General features: G+C 49.5%; 9 protein-coding genes across 9 annotated transcripts; 1 reads left to right on the top strand and 8 right to left on the bottom strand.

Annotated features, from left to right (window-relative positions):
• Positions 1–6: 6 nt before the first annotated feature.
• Positions 7–807, bottom strand: BO85DRAFT_411607 (uncharacterized protein; the record flags this gene model as incomplete). Its single annotated transcript, XM_025657530.1, has 1 exon — positions 7–807. The coding sequence occupies one exon, from the start codon at positions 805–807 to the stop codon at positions 7–9; it is 801 nt and encodes a 266-aa protein (XP_025521497.1).
• Positions 807–1268, bottom strand: BO85DRAFT_444808 (uncharacterized protein; the record flags this gene model as incomplete). The annotated part of the gene is made up of 1 exon (XM_025659116.1): positions 807–1268. A coding segment is annotated over exon 1 (242 nt), but the record flags the coding sequence as incomplete, so codon positions are not given.
• A 1345-nt stretch (positions 1269–2613) lies between these two features.
• BO85DRAFT_495558 (MFS sugar transporter) lies at positions 2614–4230 on the bottom strand (the record flags this gene model as incomplete). Its single annotated transcript, XM_025663939.1, has 2 exons — positions 2614–3278; positions 3336–4230. The coding sequence occupies 2 exons, from the start codon at positions 4228–4230 to the stop codon at positions 2614–2616; spliced, it is 1560 nt and encodes a 519-aa protein (XP_025521499.1).
• Positions 4231–4785: 555 nt separating this feature from the next.
• Positions 4786–5489, bottom strand: BO85DRAFT_360425 (SGNH/GDSL hydrolase family protein; the record flags this gene model as incomplete). The annotated part of the gene is made up of 3 exons (XM_025655551.1): positions 4786–4928; positions 4991–5381; positions 5430–5489. Coding segments are annotated over 3 exons (594 nt in total), but the record flags the coding sequence as incomplete, so codon positions are not given.
• A 658-nt stretch (positions 5490–6147) lies between these two features.
• On the bottom strand, positions 6148–7101 carry BO85DRAFT_474053 (cyanamide hydratase family HD domain-containing protein). Its single transcript, XM_025662650.1, has 2 exons — positions 6800–7101; positions 6148–6743 (listed from the first exon to the last, which is right to left on the bottom strand). Exons 1-2 carry the CDS (start codon positions 7017–7019, stop codon positions 6241–6243), a joined length of 723 nt encoding a protein of 240 aa, XP_025521501.1. The 5' UTR covers positions 7020–7101; the 3' UTR covers positions 6148–6240.
• A 407-nt stretch (positions 7102–7508) lies between these two features.
• Positions 7509–9320, bottom strand: BO85DRAFT_444810 (acid protease). The gene has a single exon (XM_025659117.1). It carries the CDS (start codon positions 9152–9154, stop codon positions 7595–7597), a length of 1560 nt encoding a protein of 519 aa, XP_025521502.1. The 5' UTR covers positions 9155–9320; the 3' UTR covers positions 7509–7594.
• A 1496-nt stretch (positions 9321–10816) lies between these two features.
• Positions 10817–12469, bottom strand: BO85DRAFT_455560 (uncharacterized protein; the record flags this gene model as incomplete). The annotated part of the gene is made up of 1 exon (XM_025661393.1): positions 10817–12469. The coding sequence occupies one exon, from the start codon at positions 12467–12469 to the stop codon at positions 10817–10819; it is 1653 nt and encodes a 550-aa protein (XP_025521503.1).
• A 594-nt stretch (positions 12470–13063) lies between these two features.
• BO85DRAFT_483415 (uncharacterized protein) lies at positions 13064–13423 on the top strand (the record flags this gene model as incomplete). The annotated part of the gene is made up of 1 exon (XM_025663158.1): positions 13064–13423. The coding sequence occupies one exon, from the start codon at positions 13064–13066 to the stop codon at positions 13421–13423; it is 360 nt and encodes a 119-aa protein (XP_025521504.1).
• A 118-nt stretch (positions 13424–13541) lies between these two features.
• BO85DRAFT_411614 (putative dihydroxy-acid dehydratase) lies at positions 13542–15526 on the bottom strand (the record flags this gene model as incomplete). Its single annotated transcript, XM_025657531.1, has 3 exons — positions 13542–14793; positions 14844–15055; positions 15102–15526. Coding segments are annotated over 3 exons (1822 nt in total), but the record flags the coding sequence as incomplete, so codon positions are not given.
• Between the last annotated feature and the right edge of the window lie 803 nt (positions 15527–16329).

The following is a 16329-nucleotide window of genomic DNA, read 5'->3' on the forward strand; positions in this document are numbered from 1 at the left end:
CTATCCTCACCCATCCTTCCATCCCCAGGCATCTTTCAGCTGTATCTGTGTAGCCTTTGTCGGCCATGCATGCTCTTCTTCGAGCTCGACTAAAATACTCAAAAGAGCCTCTTGCTGTGAGTGGTCTGTGAAGCGATCCCCACACATGGCAATTGCTATACATGCTGTAAGAAGTGCAGGAACCACACTTCGATGTGTGGTAGCTATGCCACAGAGTCTCAATACTATCGTTTTGACTTCGTGATCAATCGAAAGCAATGTTGCTTGCCGGTTTAATCCCAAGCGCACAACTTTCGGGTTATAGACAGTGAGTAGGATCCTCGCAAGTTCCAAATGTTGGATTCCAATCGCATGGCAGCTTCCAAGGAACCAAATTTCTGGAAAGACCTCTCCGCGTAAACAGTCTGGGTCTCGAGCGTAGATCGGCACGAACGAAGGAGGCTTGTGCTCTTCCCAGTATGTACCAAAAGCGACTAGCTTGTCATAGCGAGCAAGACGCTCAGAAAGTGACATATCCGTGTTGGCAGTGCTTGATTCCGATGTGGTTTTCTGAGGGGATAGTCTTTGCTGGGCCGCAGTTGAGAGCTTCTCATCCACCCCAAAGCAGAACTGCAGCACATCGGCAAGGTGAATCACAAGCCTGTTCGTCCATACAAAGTCATCTGCGGGCTCAAAAGACCGATAAGACAAACACGGACCCAGCGGAATCCGAAAGGGGCGTTGTTTTGCAAAGGCAGTAAGTGCCTCCTGACGTAGTATTACCCAATATGCGGCATGGAGGTTCCCACTATCTGGAGAAGTTGACATGGTGTGAATATTGAGAAAAACCTGGATGCCACTGACTGCACTTTCCATGTCCTCTGATATGGATGGAGCTGTATGACGAGTAAATAAGAGACATTCAGTCATTGACAGAAGAAGGCCGGGCCTGTTCAACAAATACAGCCTTATACTTACCGTCCACCTCCTCGTAGAAACGAAGAATAATTGCCGCAGCAAGTAGATTTTCTTTCTCTATCTCTGGTAGGCTCTCCGGCAACGAAATCAAGTGCTCAATACAATGGTTATGGTAGTGGATGGCTGTCTCAGATGTCAAGTTGGCGATTACCCTTCCGTCGTATTTGGATTGTCCACGAGCATGATACATTTTCACACGACTCAGGTGTTTGGCAGAGGTAGTGAAAATTGCATTTAGGAGAGGAGGGCATGTCCGCGCCCGCTGTGGAACAATCGTTGCGAAGTAGCTCTCAGTGTCGTAGAGGTCGAGCTGTATGTGTGTCAGCACCAAAGAAGGGAAGCACAGAGACCAGGAGATTACCCAGGGAGCCAATTGATTAACAAAATAATGCATCAGACAGGCTTCAAGTGGGTCGAATTGAGATTGGGGAGGGTTTGGTGTTAAGTGCAAGTGTCGGTTCTCTTCACTGGAACATCAAGAAACAGTCAGCGCACACAGATGTATAGAAACAAATATAAGACTATTTTAGTTTCAACAGAGAATCAAATACCTATCACTCGAGGGAGATATAGTACAGTGAGATTGATGGTAGGAGAATGTCAATTCGTCTTCGGTGATATTTGCTACACCGGGACTGGGAGGACCAAGGAGTGATTGCAAATCTACTCTGGTGTCCACGAGTGTTCTCTCCGAAGAGACTGATAGTGGGTTTCTCTGATGGGTCTCCTGAACATAATGTCTCGAGATATCTTCTGATTCGTCTATAAATTCAGGGGCCCCTGTTTATAGATACAGATAAGTACATCATTCAGTGACATTCACACTATGCATTTAGGATGAGAGTCGGAAAGGAGCCATGAATCATACCGGCTTGTGTAGCTGAAAGCCATTTCTGGTCTATCGGAAAGTCCAGAGAGTATTTCTCTTGAGAGTTGTAGCAGAACCGGACTCTGTATCTGTTCCTTATACAGACTTGTCCGGTTCTCTGACAACGAAGACAGCTTGGCTGGTTACGGTCACCTATCGAAGAATTGCCTACACGTTAGTATTATAGGCCTTATCAGACACAAGGCAATATAGAACATGTCAATTATCCCAAATGAAATGGTCACTTTACATACATTGTTTATGCTGTCCTAAAAGGGCTTTCCGATTAGTATAGGATCTTTCGCAGTTTTGGGGCCACGAGAAGACGCATTCACTTACGTCGACAACTTTTGCTGTGGATTCAAGCAGTAAGTTTGACGAACGAATCATTCCCTGTCTTGGAGTATGCTTACCATGGAGGCAGCTTGGGCTTTGCTCGCAGTGTCATTTCTGCGTGTACTGTTGCTCAGTGGGCTCTCGCGCAGGGACAGAACAGGGAACAATGCGAGGACTGTGTAGGGCAAGTCGGCCTGAAGAGGCAGTTTCTCTTAGAAGCACAAATCCCAGAAATCCCCCGAAGCATCGCATCTGTCGCCGACAGTTTCCTTACTGGGTTTGCCGAGTGGGCTTCCCCGCAAAGCCCCCGCATATCGACTCAGTTCCCTGTGGGGTAATTTATTCCGCTATGCAATCCTACCAACTGGATTGGGGTGTTGCATGCGAATCCTACACGGTGAATTCTGATTTTAAAAATCGTGTATGGGACAAAGCTGATACCTTCTAATGAACTAACCGCTACCATTACGCCTGGCCTTTCGCAATGCAGAGGCGTACTTGACTCCAAATCCGTGGCGGAAAACCTCCTGCGCCTCCTCAAGAGTAAGACCAGACATTTCCGGATAGAAAAGTATGATCAACACCCAGCCGGTAAGACAAATAGCCGCATAAAACCCGAAAGCCCCCGAGGGAGTGATGCCTTTCATCATGGAAAGAAAGGTGGAGGAGACAATCAGGTTGGACCCCCAGCAGCAACAGGTCATATACATGGACCCAATTGCGCGCGCTTCCAACGGAAAGAAGTCGGTGCTCATCCAGGCGGTATTCCCAATTGACACCCCGTAGAAAATTACAAACCAGATGATGAACACAAGAACCACTATTGCTGGTGTGGTCACCTCTTTCTCCTGCATTTCTAGTGTTTCCAGGTCAACAGGGAGATATAGGAAAGCGACAGCGACCGCCAGGAGGCCCACACCCATCCCCCAGACGGTAGATACCAACAGTCGACGACGGCCAAAAGGGTCCACTACGGCCATATTGACACATGTCATGACGAAGTTCGTGACGGAGACGACCAGGCTCACAGCCACGGGGTTAGAGAAGCCGACCAGTGAAAATAGGGTGCCGGAGTAGTACATCAGCACGTTGAACCCAGACATCTGTCCGATAACCACTTTTATTTGAGATTAGAACACCCGGAACCACATAATGTCAAGAAGAGGATACATACTCAAGCCACATGCACACACTAGAGCCCTGAAATATGCCGCATTCGTATGCAGTTGCTTCACTATAGCCCGCCGGCGATGACTCTGGTCCAAAAGCCGAGACTCCTGCACCGTCTCATCGATTAACCGGATTTTAGCGGAGACTTGCTCGGGAGAAGCATTGTGAAAGATTCGCTGTAGCACCCCCGCGGCTTGCTCATGTTTGCCATGACAGACCAGTTGACGGGGGGATTCTGGACAGAACGGCAGAAGAGCCCCGAACAATAAGCTGGGGACTGCACCCAGGCCGACCATATATCGCCATCCGGAGGAAACCGGTGCAAACGCAGCCCCTAGAGCATAGCTTATAACCTGGCCACCAGTGATGCTGACATTGTTGAGGCCAGTCATCCGACCACGATACTTGGTGGGTGCAATCTCGGCAATATACGCAGGGACAACCATAGCTGCAGACCCGACACCAAAGCCCACAATAAAACGACCCACCGCCATTTGAGGGATAGAGTATGCAGAAGCTTGGAGAATGGCACCAACAGTAAAGAGAACACATGCGATATACATGGCCCCTTTTCGACCGTATTTGTCGGCCGTCAGGCCGGCGATGATGGCGCCGACAAACGAGCCAGCTGAACACAGGGATGTAACCATTTCCTTTTCGCTGGGGGATAGAAAATGACCTAGGTCGTCGTGCAAATACACGAGGACAGCTGAAATGATGCCAGTGTCATAGCCGAATAACATGCCTCCAATGGAAGCAGTCGATGCAACTAGCCAGACAAAGGCGCCGGCATCGGTTTTCTCGATATCGTCTACCTCTGTAGCTGGATCTTTTGCTGCCACTTCGGTATGCTCGCTGTTGGGCAACTCATGCTCTTCGGTTTTCTTAAACAACTTCATCTCTTGTTGTGTTGGTGTTAGGGTCATGTAACTTAAGACAAAGTATCCATGGAAATGTTGTACACCAGGGGATTCAAAGCGAGATTTTGTGGATAAACAGTACTGGCTTCTATTATATGGAAGTCCGGGGTCGATACTGTTAGCCTCTTTTAGACTAGCGAGCCAAGGAGCTTCCAGGGCAGGATTGGGAGCCTAATATATTGCCATATCCAGGCAACACGGCTGGGACTTGCCATATCCAGGTAACGCTGTCGGAAATCCTTACCTTTCCCTCCTTAGTAGCTTTTTTAGCTGCTTTCATAATAGCGCGACTGGGATATGGGGAGAATAGGCTCGTGCACATCAGATGAGACAAAGAAGATAATCTTTCTCTTTCTGTATTCCAACAGTGAGGGGGTAGTATCCATCTTCACTTACGCATCCTTTATCACGGGATGGAATACTTGAGAAAGCTCCAGAATAAGTCTAGACCAAAAATGGTTTTAGGGGATATTAGGAGATCATTGCTCTAATTGTCCACTACCCCTTGCTGTCCTGTCTAACTTGACTAACGAGTCATACATTATTCATAGGGGCTACACGCCAGTCTGGAAAAACCATAGGAAGATTCTCAGGCTGAAGATCTGGCCAGTTCCGTTCAATAGTATCCCTCACAACCCGATAGACAAGTCGATATCCCTTCGCAGTCAAATGAAGTCCTATTGCGCGTTAGTATCGGTTGGATATGGACCTGGGAGTGAAGTTAGAGGGAATCATGTACCATCAGTGAAATATTGCTGGAACGCCTCGTGATTAGGAACTTCTCTGGAGCCTATAAGAGGCTCTCCTTCTCTCCATTCGACAGCTTCCATGAACGCCGTCCAGAGATCGGCAATAGGAACCCCCAACGACAACGCAACATCGCCGGCAGCACCCGCATATTTTCTCGTCTGGTTTGCGGTTCTGCTAGGGTGAGGTACGCCTTCGGAAGCGTCAAAGGCCTCCAGTTGGTACTCGTTGACCGGAGGTGGGGTGAGGATAAGGATTCTGGGTTTTTGGGCCTTTAAAACAGGGTGTTGAACAATTTCTCTCAAATTCTCGCGGTAAATGTCCAGGGGAATGTGCTGGTAGTTTCCAGGGAGACACGCATCGTTGCAACCGAAAAAGATTGTCTGCTTTCAATCAGTTATGATATTTGTCATGCAGGAGATAAACAATACCATTATTTTGACAGATGCTGTTTGAAAAGGAAAGAATCTCGGTAAGACCTTAAGGGCATGGTCCGGTCATGACGGCGGCCTCCAGGGTTTTGATGTCTGGCGCGGCAGCGAGGATCGCTTGAAGGAGCTCGACGGGCAGCTCTTCAAGCGGTCTACCTGAGCCCTGTGCCATTTTGAGTTTCGACGTAGTTTTTGACGCTCGTTGTTAGAGTCAGTGAGTATTAGGAAGGCTGGCTATTACTTATTGTGAGTGGAATGAATGGAGGACAAAACAGTGGGAAGACAGAGTCACTATATAATAGTAGTACGGTGGTCTCGGCCACCAAAGTATTCTCTCTGCTTTGTTTCTCATGATATCCATTGACATTCTTTCAATTATATGGCAGTCGTGAGCTAATCATGGCGGGTCCCAATAATCCTACGAGAAAAGGGTTGCACCACGGCAGGTGCAGAACATTCTCCACAACCTGAGAGGTTCTCGATTTCCGTGACAATACACGGATAAAAAGACAACCTAATTCCAACCTGGGCTACTCCGACCCAAACAATGGATAAAAGAGGATAGAGCCAACATAGATTCCACAGCACGGTACACAAAGAAGGATGAATGGGCTACAACTTCCTTGTTTACAACATTCTAACATAATCTTTGTGTGAACACTCTTTGTCCGCAAGTAGAGCAAAGCTTGGAAAAAACCAATATATCAATTGATAATATCCTAATCGTATTCCATATCACAATCACCACATAACTGAACGCAATATGCCGTGGAATCAACCACCCTCATACCCCTAAACTAATACTTCCCTTCTACTCCCCAAAAAGCTTATTCCCCCTAACCTTCCCTTCAAACCCGACAATATGCGTTGAATGACACCACGGCTTCTCCCGCATCTCCACGCTCAGCACATCAGCAAACACCCCACACCACCCATCCCTACTCCAGCGCTCATTTATCTCTCTCCTCGTATCCTCATGAATCAACTCTCCAAAGTCCTTAACTTGCGGATGCTCCCCCACATTATCATAAATCGTAGCCAACTGTATCAACTGTCCCAAGAACGTGATATTCCCATCGACCCCGAGATCCTGATGCCGGATGATAGCTTCTGCTACGGCATCGGCAACGTCACTGGGACAGTCGAAGGAGGTTAAGATAGAGCGGGCGAAAATGCCGCCATAGAGGTCGAAGGACATGTTCGTTGCGGTGAGGAGGGTAGGGGCGGTGCCGATGTCGTGCAGGAGGCAGGTTAGGGCCCAGGTTGTGGGGGAGAGGGGGTTGGTGGGGAATTGTTGTCTTAGGAGGATCATTCCTTGAAGGATTATTAGTGAGGGGGCGTGTATGGGGTTGGGATACGGGGAGGGGTACCGTAGTAGTATACGCGCATAGAGTGGTTGATGGTGTCGTGGGGGAGGAGGGATTGGACGGATTCGAGGGTCTTGGCGACGAGAGGATCGGTGGAAGGGAAGGGGATGTCGGTGATGGGGACGGGGGTGGGTGGGTGAATGAAGGGCTTGTCGGGGAAGATGAGGCTGGCGTTGGCGGGAGTGCTGGTCCAGCCATTGAGGGAGATGTTGTCGCGGCACATTTTGGTGTGAGGGTATAGTGGCTGCTGAGTATATGATGAGGGTTTTGAGATGGGTGGAAGGTGAATAGGATGATGGGCGATGGGACTGTTGATCGATCTTATATAGATGAGCCTTGGTACTACGTGTTGGATTTGTAATATAGTGCTGGCAATGTTACATCTCCATCAAATCATGGATGCATCTGGTGTCATACCCCAAAGAGGCAGTCTTTTGGAGTGGGGCCATCTTGATAGAGTTGATGCCAAGCTCGCGCCCGATCGGGTCTAGATCCAACGTAGTTTGCTAATCACAATCTCCGAGGATCAAATTCCGCCAATTCATCAGTACAACAGATGTTCATGAGTAATACATTGGGTCAGCCTACAGCTGTTTTGAAAAAATGAGTCCTGTTGAATGGCTATGTATCCGGACTGCTACTACAAGTTGCAGCAAATGATTCTATCCGAGCAAAGCCATTGATTAACCCACAACGTATGCAAGCTACATGATGACACAAGGAAATAGGTATTATATTCGCACATATATGGTATCACGTAGTATACTACAAATATCTCTTGACGTAACAAGATCAGAATTAGCCCAACTCGTATCGCTCTACCACCTGCGAACCCATTATCTCCTGCGGCGGCTTATGCATCTTTGTATCCAACTCCTTGGCCGCTTCACTGTGAGCACCTCCCGGCAATTCCGCAAACCCTCTAAACATTGATCTCCGCTGCTCTCCAGCTGCCTCTTGACTCGCTCCGCGGCGACGGCGAAGACAAAATGCGATCGCTATACCCGCTGCGATCAACACTGCCCCACCGACTCCCACACCAACGCCAATTCCAATCTTGGCCCCGGAAGACAGACCACCCTTGGAGCTACTCGAATGGTCGGTCGTTTTGATGCCCCAGTACTTAGCCCAGCTATCCTCCCAGGTACTGTTAGAGGCAGAAAGCGACGTGTCACTCACTGCGATCCGGGTGATGTCTGCACTGGCATAGTCCGGGCCGGGTGCTTGTGCCAGGAACCACGTGCCAGAGTTGTTCCCGTTGAACCAGTTAACTCCGACGAATGCGGACTGAAGAAACGCTCGACCGAGCACCGGGGTCGACGTAGTGAGAAAGCACGGGAAATAGGTGACGTTTTGATCAACCAGCGGTTCTTGGAGCGTAAGATTGAGCTGGGAAAAGGGAATCTTGATGGTAATATTCTGATTGTTCACTCCGTTCTTGTTGAAGACGAAGGAGAGGTATGCTGCAGAAGACGTGATATTCCAATAATCGCTGCTGGTGGTATCCCAAAAATATAGTCCCAAGCTTGAGTTGAAGGAGATCGGCATGGTGGAGGTGATGGCATCGCAAGTCGCCTGGGGAAGGTACATGTAGGGCTTGGTCGGATCGATCTGAACCGTCTTGGCCTGGACGGAGCCACTGCTCTGAAGAAACAATCCACTTTCGTTGGTGAAGCTGAAGGGAGAGGAACCCGCAGCAACCCCAAGCCCAATATCCTTCAACTCGAGTTCCAAAAGTCCACTCGAAGACGCTACTCCTTGGGCACTCACGTCTCCGATCACACGGCTCTTATCGTAGCCACCCAAGACCAGAGAACCCGCAATCTCTGGGTCTACTGACCCGATATGCATTCCATACGAGTAGGAAGGGATGTCGTTGGACGAATAAAGCCACCCGGCAATCATGTTCAGAACGGTGGAGTTGGAGACAGTATCCGAGAGGTACGGACCCCCCAGGGCCAGACTGCCAACCGAGACGGGATAGGCAATGCCATTGGGATAAGTTTGATAGGTCTGGTAAATGGCTTCGAAGCTCACATTGGGAACGACAAACGACCCTAAGGTGACTTCATCACCGAGCACAGATTCTTTGCTTCCGCCCTCCACGGCCCAGTATGTTGTTTCCCAGGAGCTGGGAGTGGTGTAGGCGGTGGTGGAGGTGTTTTGGTTGAAGGTGCCTGCTTCAGCGGCGTAGCAGGTGGATGACAGAGTTTTGTTGGTGCAGAGAGTGCTCATCAGGATCGTGCTAGCATAATTGGCACCGGGGTAAAGATCGACCGTTTGCTTGTTGCTGCCCACGTCGACGGATACGGCCTGCCACGGGCCATCTGGACCGTAGGCCTGCGAGGACCAGCTCATTACATAGGGATTGGATGCAGAAGAGGTCTGCAGAAATACCCCCAATAGGGGGAGAAGTAGCGGTCGCATCATATCATGGATACTGCAGCAGGCATTAAACAGCCTGCAATGGGGAGGGAAGCAAAAGAAGAGAAAAAGAAAGGGAGAAGCTGCGAGACGAAGGATGACTGCTGGCCGAGGGTGAGATTATGAAACGAAAGAATGCGACCGGGGCACATTGCTGCAAGGCGGGCGATGGTGATGGCCTGGCAGGCCTGGAGCGGGTTCAAGGATTGGATTTGGGTGTTGGGACTCCGCTGACATGCAGCTCAGCCATGCCTAATAAGGCATGAGTGATGTTCATCCGATGGGAATCGGCCCCAAGAGATGCTGAGAAGAGCTGAAGGATGCTGTTGTCAGATTTCCAGGTGGTCAGAAAGCGCAACTTTGGAGGCTTTCAGGGGGATTAAAGTTCCCCGACTGGATTCTGTCGAAGAACAGGAACCCAGGTCTACTATTGCTTTGTTTTGACGGTCTGTCTATCATAACAACCCACCTCTATACCATTGTTATAACAAGAGATGATGGGATTTGGAAATCAAATCCGATGGCCGGGAAGGGGGTGGGGGCACCAACGCAATCGGAATGCTGGATGGATCAGCCATGAACCAGTCAGCTCTTTTGGCCCCCAAGTTGGCTCCCCCCAAACTTCAGTGGAGAGGGGCTGATTATCCCTTTGATTTGTTGTTTGTTGCCATTCATATCTGGGATGACTGATGAGAAGTGGAATGCCTGATTTTCCCACTAGTTATGTGTTTCCCCGTGGAAAATTCGACACGTCCAGCGTCCAGCCGGACGGCACCACGATTTCAATTTATTTCCCTGCGGCCGCCACATGGGACGCCTGACATGATATCTTTCCCTTATCAGGCATAGACCTGAAGCTTGGTGTTAAAGCCAAATTGACGGGATGCAAAAATTGGTTGGCTGACGTTCCCTCGGGGTAAGCGAGCATGTCGGATATTAGCCCTCGGTCCAGACCTATCTAAGTAGTCTAGCAGCCTCTGCATAAACTTCCATACCTTCACAAGTCACAACAGCTCTGCTGCAGTGCTGCCAGTCATCCCATGTTCGTTCGGTCGCGAAATGCACGGACCTGATCCAATTGCTCCACCATACCGGACATCTCTCCGACGCCGGGTTATTATCGTCTGCTAGTTAAATCAGTTCGACAAGCTAATGATTAGCTAACTGGTCTTGTCGAATTCCACGAGATCCATCACATGTTCATAGTTCTTGGTTGCTAATTACGCCGTAGTTACAATCCTACATTCCCCCCCCCCTCTCTCTCTCTCCCTCCCTCGTTCGATTTCTTCTTGCTTTTTCTTGCTCACAAATATTAATGACATTCCATTTCTGCTCTGTCCCTTTTATCCCGTTTCAAATCCAATCCAAAACCCAGAGCTGAGTAGCTTTTATGTCCAGACAATTGTATCTCTCAAGATTGATTACTGCGCCGCATGGTCGATCGCTATCATGGGCCTCAAGCTATGGTAATCCAGCGTATTCCCAGTAGATTGTAATATATCAAGGTAACAATGAGAGAGATAGAGAGAGGGCAGAGTGAAACAATTAAAGTGGAACTCAAGTAGAAAACAAACTTACGAACTGCAATATACTTTATCATGGGCAATATTCCACCTCACCCTCACACCCCGTCCACTCAAAATGCACTACATCCACAATCCTCCTCAAAGTCCGCGGCTCCAAAAGACTTCTCGTGATATCCGCCAACCACGCCGCATGCAAAGTAGACGAAGACCGACATACCCCATATCGGAAATCCAACTCCGCTCGCGTCTGTCCTACCCTAGGGCCCTCTTTCCCCAAAGTCCCATACGGAGCCAACACCTCCAGCAGCCCCCAGTACGCCCGCTGATGGTCCCTTGACCGTGATAGACATTCATCCTGCTTCCCAACCTCAGAGACCTGCGTACTTATCTCATACACCTTATGATGCGAGCTCATCACAGCCCAATTACAAAACGCCATCAAGACATACGCGCACGTCGGATTCGTCTGAACGGCAAGCGTAGCTGTCTCAATACACTCAAACATCATTTGGTCCAAGTATTCGCAGAGATCCCCTCGTACTCCGCGTAAAACAATATTCTCCCGCTGCTTCCGCGCAGTATCGCTACGCAGATCCACCATGTCGTTTATAAACGTACATACGATATTCAACAGCGTGAACTCTGCCTCGTTGACTTGCTCCTTTGTCCACACAGAGGTAGACGCCACAGCAAAGAATATTCCCAGGTCAACGTATCTGTGTGCTGTTAGGCTGGTCATGCGACTGCCGTAGACACCGGACGGTAAGCGGCTCCGTGCATGGTCGCGGTAGTATCCCAGAACGCGGAAGTGCAGCACCGAGGCCATCATATTTTCAAATGACCATTCGGAGAAGATTCCCAAGAGCACGCATAGCTTGGGGAATGCTACTGCCGCTGCGCCACTCTGCTGTAGTAACTTTAGGGTTGCGGCGTCCGCCACCTCGCAGTAATCGGCAATCAGGATATCATTACCTGCGTCGGCAATGGCGCGGATCAGTCCGTCATGGGCGGGATCACTGTGGATGGCGCCGAGAACGAAGTAGTACTTGGCATCGGTGCAGAATTTGACGTCTTCCGCTGCGGGGTAGAGTTGCCGGTGGATGACATCAACAGTGTCATTTTGGGGACTTGGCCGACGATCTGGGGCTCGTATCTTGTGCAGGTTGGTCACCTCTGCTGGACCCTGGCATGTGGTTGGAGGATCTCGCACATCGGCGTTGGCCAAGAGAAGCTCGGTTACAGCTTCGATAAGGTTTCTCGGCGAGAAGAGGGATGTCGTATTCCATTCGGACTTTCGCTTGAGAACGGTTTGAAGCGCCTGGTGGGTATTGTGGATGGCAGTGCAATTGGCTTGTTCCATGATACTGTCTATGCCTGCGTCGTGTGGGACAGGGTAGAGGCCATTGCAAGTACAATCTGAGTTTGGATTGTAGTCTCCTGACGCGAGGTTGGTCTCGCTGCAGCTGGGAGCATCAACGCCACCAAGGGGTATCTGACCGTTGGTGAGGGATCGGCGAAAGGACGAAGCCACCCGTCTAAGCAAGCTGTAGCTTGGAAGAGGAGACGAAGATTCTCGGAGGAATACTTCGGCCTGCTCAGGCACAGTCAAGTTGGTGGTGTCTTCGTCGGGGTTGGAATCTGGCATAGAAGGCCATATGTTGACCCATGACAGATAAAAGGAAACCTCAATCTTGCGAGCTGGTTTAGCGATGACGTTGCCCATGGTTTAGTTGTAGTATGTATGTCTCTTAGATGATAAGAAAAGATATTTAATTCAGTTGGAGTGAGACATGAACTGTTCAGTGCCGTGACATGGTACATCTTTATATACGACTTGGTATCGGTCGTCGATGGTTGTCTCCAGGGTCAATAGCGTCTTGACTTTTTAATTACAGCTTTTGCGGTCATCACGAGGCTATGAACCCTGTCGGCAGCATAGCAAGACTCAGTCTGATGGAGAACGATCGATCGTCGTCTCCATCCAATGAAAGAAGATTACCGCAGATATGATAGCCAACGAGGTTACATCGAGTGCACGCTCTAGCAAAGGTACCAGACTCAAGATGCAGGATAGCAGAGGGTAATGCTCCATTTCATACTCCAAATGCCACCCAAAAACAGGGTTTCAGCTGGAAGTACCGTTAATGGCAATACTATCTCCCAATTAGATGCAGCTATGGACTGCCGGTACCTATCAAGGCCAGCGGGATTCTGTCTCAAAAGTACAAACCCAGTTGGCCGTCTCCAACGGAATCTCCGTCCCAGTCGGCTCCCGCATCGCGGTCCCATCCAACACCATGTTGAACGATCCCTCTAGATGCCAGGCGATGCGCCAGCTTCCTTCGACGCCTTCCGCTACTCACGGCTGCGCGAGCAACCTGGGAATGCCCAACGGCACCTCTTCGTCATGACCGACTATAACGATCTGGCATTTGGCTACGGGAAGTTTGCATGTCCTGGCCGATTCTATGCTGCTAATGAAATGAGGATGATGCTGGCGCATATGCTCATATGCTACGATATGAGGTTCCCTGATGGGTGCGGTAGGCCTAGGAACTTCACTATTGACTCGGATATGTATCCTGATCCTGCTACGCGGTTGCTTATTAGGAAACGGTCTAGGTTTGAGGACGGTATGGATGAGCTTTTGACGTCTGTTGCATGCGTGGCTGTTTGATCTTGTTTCTACATGTGAAACCGGATATATTGAAGGGTGGATTGACTGAGCTGACTTAGGTTTAAGGTCTTATGACACAGGAATGTGGGAGATTGGATCGTTGCTTCACATGTGAATCCCTCTTCATTCAATGCGTTACAATATACATAGCTACCTGAGTCGGAATTTGTCGGTTCGTATTCCAACTACTCACTGGCTGACCCATTTGCAGTCAGGAACCCAAAATCGGCTCCCAGATGCGCTTGGTTGACCTCTCGCTCATAGAGCCCCCTATATCCCCTTGTATGCTGTCTCTTCCTCCACGTCGACTCCTCCGATTCCGTGAGTGCTTGCTTTCGCTGTTTGATTCTTTCCTGAAGTTCCTCCTCACTAATATCCAGCTGCAGCAATCTGGCCTCCACATCACAGACAATCATGTCGCCCGTTTTAATAACACCGAACGGCGACTCCGGTACTGCAGACTCGGGGGAAATGTGCAAGATAATCGTCCCCCCAGCCGTGCCAGACATTCTCCCATCCGATATTCTCAACATATCCGACACTCCCTGAGCTGCCAATTTACGCGGAATGGGAATCATACCCGCCTCAGGCATTCCCGGATTCCCAATCAGTCCGATTCCCCGCAGAACGAGTACAGAATCAGCAGTCACCTCAAGCTCAGGATCATCCAGTCTCTTAGCAAATTGGGGGTTCTCAAACACCACTGCAGGACCTCTATGCCGCAGGAGTCGTTTATCTTTGGAAGCGGATGCCTTGATAACGGCCCCATTAGGGGCTATATTGCCCGCTACAACTACCAATGAAGAAGACGGGCAGAGCGGGTCGGAGAGTGTTCGGATGATTTTACGCGAGTACTCGAAGTCCCGGAACGGCGTTCGGTTTAGTATGTCTCCTAGTGTCTCGCCTGTAATAGTCATCGCGGCTTCACGAAGTAAAGGTCGCAAGCGATGCAGAAGACATAGCATTCCTCCGGCGTTATGGAAGTCGGTCATATAATTGTCTCCGCTGGGCTTCAAGTCCACTAGGAGGGGGGTGGTTCGGCCGATTTCATCAAGTGTCTTGAGGTTAATTGTGCCGATGAGATCAGGGTGTCGGTTAATAATGGCCATCAGGTGAACCATGGCATTTGTCGAGCCACCAATGGCTTGGAGAACAACAGCGGCATTGTAGAATGAGTCGGCTGACAGAATCTGTTGCGGCGTTCTCTTCTCTTTTGCAGCGGCGACTGCATTGGCACCTGTCTGTTCCGCTATACGCAATCTTGCAGCCGATACAGCGGGTGCTGAAGCGCCCTGCAAAGGGGTCAGTCCTAATGCGGCGGTGATACACGCCATTGTGCTTGCTGTTCCCATGACACCACACGTTCCGATCTATGAACAATTAGCCGTGATCTATGTGGAGAAGGCAGGTTGAATCGAACCGTTGGCGCGAGTTCCTCATTAATGGAGGTGATCTCTTCGACGTCTATAGCCCCCGCGCGAAACGAAGCCCAATTGTTTCTGCAATCGGTACAGGCTCCAATTCGCTTCCCTCTGTGACTTCCAGGCATCATTGGTCCAGTCAACAACGGCAAAACGGGCTTGTTTGCCGAAATTCCTCCCATAATCTGGGCTGGGACCGTCTTATCACAACCTGCAGTTTTTAGCATCATCCGACTCATAGGGAATAGATGAAATACCTCCAATCATGATACAAGCATCGACCGGCTGAGCACGGATCATTTCCTCCGTATCCATGCTCATCAAATTGCGAAGGAACATACTAGTCGGATGCGAAAATCCCTCGTGTAGACTAATGGTCGGGAAGTCGATGGCAATACCACCGTTAAGATGGATGCCTCGCTTGGCGGCTTCGATCAACTGCGGAGTGTTGCCTTGGCAGGGGTTGAAGCCAGACCCGGTGTTAATTATGCCAACAATAGGCCGTGACAGCGCATCCTCTGAGTATCCTAGTGCCTTGATGAACACTTTGCGCAAAAAGAGAGAGAAATGGGCATCTCCATATGATGTCAGTCCTTGTCGCAAACCTGTAGTGGTGGTGATCGGTTGCTGGAGGTTGTAATCCTGGTTTTCAGGCTCTGTTGCCTCCATATTTCCGGTCATGACTTATTACAATATTCTTTGAAAGTAAATCGAATAAGTGTTTTCTCGCATTGACGCTACTCTGGAGTGGGATTTATAAGGATGACGATGATGGCATTCGGCAAAGCAAAGCATCATAGCCGAAGTCTACGGAGTAGCTCCGTTGAATGCGGCAGCGAGCCGATGCCCTGTGCGGACATCACGCCAGACTGTACCATTGCGTAGTGGTGGGGTTAAGGGTGAAGATCTGCCCGTAGGGAATGTCATTTAGGAAGAGGAGATTTAGGGATTGAATGTAGACGGGGTGTTCGAGAAAAGAGTCGAGTGGTTTGCCGCGCTTTTGGTTGATCGATTGGGGGTGTTTGGCGGAGGGTTTTGGGGAGGGTGGTCCAGGTTGGGGGTGTTATTATGGTGGTTGTGGTGAGATGGAGTGTGGATAGAGTCATGATGGAGTTATTGGGAAAAACCTTGTGAAGGATATTGATTGATTGAGGTGTATATGTGGATGTCGATGACAATGTTGTAGATATAGTACGACTTAGTATGTTCATTGGTTAATGTAGAGAGCGGAGCGCATCCGTGGTCGGGACGGAGTCGATCCACTGCTGGGAATAGCACTATCACTCTACCTTCTATTCTCCGGAACCTCGATCTTTATATCCATGTCCTTGAAAGATACCCACTTTAGCGCTTTTATTAACTTTACTTTCTTTGCTCTATTCTATCCCGGTTTATTGCAATTTTCCAAGGGTTTGCTGCTCCGGTGAGGTAAAATAAGCGCGCTGATGGAGGCATTTCGAGATTATTCAACCCTATAACATGGCA

The sequence above is a fragment of the Aspergillus piperis genome (genome assembly GCF_003184755.1).
Source record: "Aspergillus piperis CBS 112811 unplaced genomic scaffold BO85scaffold_1, whole genome shotgun sequence".
NCBI classification, from domain to species: Eukaryota; Fungi; Ascomycota; class Eurotiomycetes; order Eurotiales; family Aspergillaceae; genus Aspergillus; species Aspergillus piperis.

Bases quoted from the DNA above. Each gene is read 5' to 3' on its own strand.
- BO85DRAFT_474053 (XM_025662650.1), bottom strand. From the start codon at position 7,019: ATGTGCCGCGACAACATCTCCCTCAATGGCTGGACCAGCACTCCCGCC. The intron at 6,744-6,799 runs GTACCCCTCCCC...TAATCCTTCAAG, and splicing joins TATGCGCGTATACTACTACG to GAATGATCCTCCTAAGACAA.
- BO85DRAFT_444810 (XM_025659117.1), bottom strand. From the start codon at position 9,154: ATGAGCTGGTCCTCGCAGGCCTACGGTCCAGATGGCCCGTGGCAGGCC.